General features: G+C 33.3%; 1 protein-coding gene across 1 annotated transcript in view; it reads left to right on the top strand.

The window, feature by feature from the left end:
• The first annotated feature begins 3,904 nt into the window (after window positions 1–3,904).
• LOC110462811 (39S ribosomal protein L41-B, mitochondrial-like) overlaps window positions 3,905–5,284 on the top strand; it is a 10,426-nt gene continuing 9,046 nt past the window's right edge. The window contains exon 1 of the mRNA XM_021517005.1: window positions 3,905–4,198. Within this exon, the coding sequence (XP_021372680.1) occupies window positions 3,982–4,198 (217 nt within the window). The 5' untranslated portion in view covers window positions 3,905–3,981. The remainder of the gene's footprint in view (window positions 4,199–5,284) is intronic.

Genomic DNA, 5,284 nt, shown 5'->3' with positions numbered 1-5,284 from the left:
ATTCGGCAATATAACTAAATCATACCATTTTACTGATCCCGGTAATATTATAAATTATGTAAATCTAATAGCGCACGTATCTCATTTGACTCCGGGTACCGTCAGAGGATCAGAGAACAGAATACGCCGTGGCCATCACAACAGTTATCCCTTGGAGGGCCTCATGGTAAAATCAAACTAACCAGTCACTTATCCCTTCATTTCGCATAAACCACTGTATAATTATAAAAACACAAAGTAAACTCTCTCCGATACATGCCCATTAACATATTAAACTAAGTTCATCTGTGTTCAAACTCACACAATGATACTAGCGAGCTTAATAGTTTTAGATATTTATTCATAACATAAACAGCGCTAGCATTTCTGTCGATTTTGTTTCAGCTTAAGGTAGAGAAGGACACTTGAGGCAAAAAAAATCTGGTCAATGAATTTTTTTTAATTTCGCATATATTGTTCTTTTGGGTGTACCTAACAAAATATCAAAATTTGAGAATAGGTTTCCAGGCTATTTTTTTAAATATTCTTTGAAAGAGTTATCCCCCTTTGATGTCCGAAAAATGTCATTTTTTTTGCCCTTTTTAAGTCATTAAGGTACACGCCAAAAAATGCATATATTTTTTTTTGGAATTTATCTGAGAACAATATGATAAATGAATATTTTGAAATATTTTAGACATAATATTTCAAAAAAATATCTTTTTTTTTCAAAATGGCTACCCTTTTCTGAAATATGCCTGCAGGTAAAATTTCGCCAAAAAAATGATTGTAAAGTCGAATAAAAAAAAATTGTGTCAATGATTTTTTTTTAAAATTGGTATATAAAGTAACTTATATCCATTATACAAATCATAAAAAAATAAAGATATGTTTCCAGGGAAAACAAAAAGTTACGGGGGTTAGAAGACACCCTGTTATACACCCTTTTATGCAGATTTCAAGAAAAATGTCATGTTGCAGCAGCCATGTTTTTGTAATATCATTTTATCCTTTCAGGTAAACTTCTTTAGGTTTAAAGGAGGTTGCATCTGTTTTGAATATTCAAGAAGTTGGCATTTGACCTCAAAGCGAAATCATCATTTCATAGGTTAATAATCCTTGATTAATATAGTCTCATCTTTCACAATAATCAGACATAAGACTTGGAAAGGATATATATATCTTATTTCAATCAGCAATAATTATTAAAAACAATATTTATTTGACCTTGGTTTTGACCTCATGTTAAAAGGATTGTCCAACCAATTTTTATATCATTACAGTGTATTGAGTGTTTGGTGATGTTTTGATTTTAAATTGGATGATTTTGAAAAAAATCTTTTGTTTAGTGGGTTTGATGACTGGTCTACTGTCTGGAAATACCAAGATCTTTTAACTGACTGTTGATGTTCGGTTTTTAAAAATACACCTAAACATAGAGACTGAAAGGTGTAATGTTTGATCCAAGTGGTAATTGTGTAAGTTTTGGAGCTGTAACAATCAACATACTCATTCATTCACTTTTCATGATTATAATGATGCAGCAAAAAAGTAATATATATCTATACAAAATAAATTTTATTTCACATCATTTTTTGTCATGTAATTACCATTCACATTTATAAATGAAAACAAAACTCAAGAGCAGACTTCTTACAGACAACATTTGATTTTTATCAAGAGGGAGCATCATGGACCATGTCATAATGATATAAAACAAACCACTGAAAACATTAAAACATTATGATAATATAACAACAATTTACAATGCATAATTATAACCAGGATGAAAATGTAGGTTACACTTGCAAAAGGATTGTATCTCAAAAATAAAAATAAACATGAGGGGAGATTCAGTTTCCAAGGGACTCACTGAAACGTTTATCCAATTTCATGAAAACTGCAATCTCTGAAAAATATTCCACTAAAACTTCATCAAATCACTTATTTTAACAATAAAACAATAGTCCTGCCCTGAGACAGAAAATGTGGAAAGGGGTATTCCGATTTATGGCCTAGCCCAATGCAAATTATGTTGGTTTATAAAGATGAAGTAAAGTTATCTCCCCTTTGTTAATTTTGAGGTGGCTTGTATTTTTACATAAGCATCTACTTTTGTGTAAAAGTTCATAAAAATCTGTTGAATAATTTGTCCACCAAAATAAAAAATCTGTAAGAGAAATAAACCTTCAGGGAGTTTTTAAAGGTCGAGACCTAATGACATGCTGAGCTATTTGCATTTCAAATTTTCACTACAATTTTTTAAATACAAGGTCAAACAGCAAAAAAACAAAACAAACTAGAAAAATGACTGCGTCACGAAGGGACCCCTCCGGACATGAATAATCGAAAACGCTTCAAAATCAAAAGGGAGCTTCCTCTAGTGATGCTTATTAATTTTATTTAATTGGTCGAAGCAAACTTGAGTTATCGTACGAAATAGGAAACTGTGACGGACGGACAGACGGACAGACAGAGTGATTACTATAGGGCACCGCCATTTTATTTTAATAAATATATATTTCAAGTGTAAGTACTCCTTGGTTACTCCAAATTTTAGCAATGTCCGATAAAAATGTGAATTTATGAATTTATATAGCTCTACAAAAATGTCTGTTTCTCAATATTTTTGGTAATACTAGAAAAATAATAATAATAAAAATAGTCATAACCTATGTTATTACCAGACTTCTATCCTTTACATTGGTTTGTTTGATACTGGTACTTCTCCTCTTGTCTGTCTATCTTTCCGTCTGTCTGTGTTTCTGTCTTTCTTTCTGTCCATTTACCTGTCTTTATTTCCACTATGCTTTGTTTTATTGTTTCTCTTATCTGATTTTCCTTCCTTTCTTATATAACATTACACAAAAATATACCACTTACAAAAAGAGCAATTTTTAATTAGTATGAAAGTATGTGTGAAAGTGGAATTCATTATGTATAATGAAATATATATGTTATTGTATTTGAAATTAACAAATAAAAAAATAAAATAAAAAAATAGTAATAATAGTAAAAAGTCGGATATTTTAACCGAAGAGTCGTTCTGTTTTCTATTCTCCCATCCTCGATACCAGTGATTACGCTCACTTATATAATGTCGTAGCAAAATTGAAGGCTTAGTGTGCGCCACCTTGTTGATGGTTCGATAAGACTAGTTTGATCCTTTGATATACATCAAAAGAATCTCGCGGTCACGTAACGGTAAAAATTGACAGGCTTTGAAGTCGGGCGTCTCTTCTTTGTAATCTTCAAAGGATAGGTATCAGCCTAGCGATTGGTCAGTTCTTTTTACCTGAGACCAATCAACCAGCTATCTTCGTGCCTTCAATTTTGGGAAAGTGAGTGTAACTCCTAGATTCTCCATGCTTGGTGGTAGAAAAAAAGTGAGAGTGCAGCAGGGTTCGATCCATCGACGACAAAATATTGGTAAATCTTGTACGCCGTTCCCAGTACTGGTCCCGGACTAAAACCCCGTAACAGGAATATGAAGATATTTCAATATATCATTAACGCGATCGTTTATAAAAAAAAATTAAATTATATAAATTAATTTAAAACATTATTTTCTAAATGTGAAAGTTACAAAAAAGTTTTTTTTGATCATCTGATAATTTAGAGTTCGACGATAATGTATATTTCAAGGGGGTAAAACGGTTGGGGAAAAAATGCTATGTAAATCGTGCCACCCTAGCTAGTGGTGTAGTGGGTCCACTTCACATTCCTGCCCTAGCGTACTTGTAAACTTTTGGCAGTATAAGATAAAGCGGCCGCCCTGTTGTTTAATTTCGTCTGGAGCTTTTGTGGAGTTGTTTTCAATATACAATTAAGTTTGATATAAACTTACATGTTCAAATTGTGTGGACATATATATATATATACGTTAATAATACGTTAAGATATATTCCTGACCACGACATACATGTAGCTTGACGGAGTGAGCATGATCTCCCCTTCCTTTCCGGTTTTATCTTTTGCAAAATTATACGCTTGTGAGCCGGCATGGGCATCGTGAAAATGCCAGGTATTCGACAGCTCCAATCGTACTTGGTATGTCGTTCTTACGCTACTAAAACATTCAAACACAGAACTGTTTCGGAACTGCGAAAGTTGAAAAATAAGGCACATGCTACTGTTTCGAATCCCAAGGACGTATCAGTCGGAAAAAATGGAGGGTCAAAGGAAATCACAGAGAAGGTGCAATATCCGAGTTATCAACGTAAGTTTTGTTACAGGTTTTACCAGAACGAAGATATACCTTTTTCAATCTTTTCTATGTGCTGAGTACAATAGATTTTATTGTTTTTTGAATTCAAATGACTGGACTCGTGTATTGAAAAAGGAACTGATGAATAGCTGATGACTTGTATATTTAAGCATAATTGCGTATATGTATAATACGCAAACTCGCCTATTATACGCAAATACGGGTATGGATTTGTTACTAAAAATAGCCAAAATCAATTTAATCTGAACTTTTCAAATTGTTTGTCCATGTCGCATTTATTCAGTCATGAAACATAATACAAATGCAAAAATGTATTTGCATGTGGGAAAGTACGTAGTACTAATATTAATACCCGGCCTCTAATAGTACTAATATTTAAAATACCCGGCCTCCTCGGCCAAAGCTACGTTATCGCAGCTAGTGGGAAAGTACCAAAAATAGATACAATACCTCTTGTAAAGTTACATCAAGTTTCTACTTGTAGGCAATGCTTTCAGTAAACATCTTTTAGCAATATATTATTTACCTTGTTGTAAATTAATGCGATTTTTAATAATATCTTGCAAAAGTTACTGTTAAAGCGATTTGGGTTATTTTTAGTAACAAATTCATACTACAGCTGGCGTATAATAAGCGAGGTTGCGTGTTATACGCAAATTGGTGGTTTTCCCCAATCTGATTATAGCCACAGATTGTTTTTTGTGTAACTGTTATCATTAACTATTGACAAAATTTCAGACTCCTGCTATGTGACCATGTGTAGCTCATTTGAAATGTTAGAGGTTCCAAGTTAAAATGCAGGTCTGGCTGTGTAGTTTCCTCTCCTGTTCATGTAATTCAAATTAACGCCATGTTATATTCAGATTTATTTATTAGCTATTGTAAAAGGAGTGAAAGTGGAAAGTGCACAGCCATGAAGACCGGGATCCTAACCCAGGACCGACCTCCAAATTCTAGATGGATCCTCTAACCCCTATTGAGCTAAACATAGTCACACCAACGATGAACCCAGTGAGTCCAATTCCGCTATAGTTGCCCCCCCCGCCTTTTGTATGCCCCCGCCATAAAATGGGGGGG

The sequence above is a fragment of the Mizuhopecten yessoensis genome, unplaced genomic scaffold (genome assembly GCF_002113885.1).
Source record: "Mizuhopecten yessoensis strain PY_sf001 unplaced genomic scaffold, ASM211388v2 scaffold1471, whole genome shotgun sequence".
Taxonomy (NCBI): domain Eukaryota; kingdom Metazoa; phylum Mollusca; class Bivalvia; order Pectinida; family Pectinidae; genus Mizuhopecten; species Mizuhopecten yessoensis.
The sequence above is the reverse complement of the archived record's forward strand: the minus strand, read 5'-3'. Positions and strand labels throughout refer to the sequence as shown.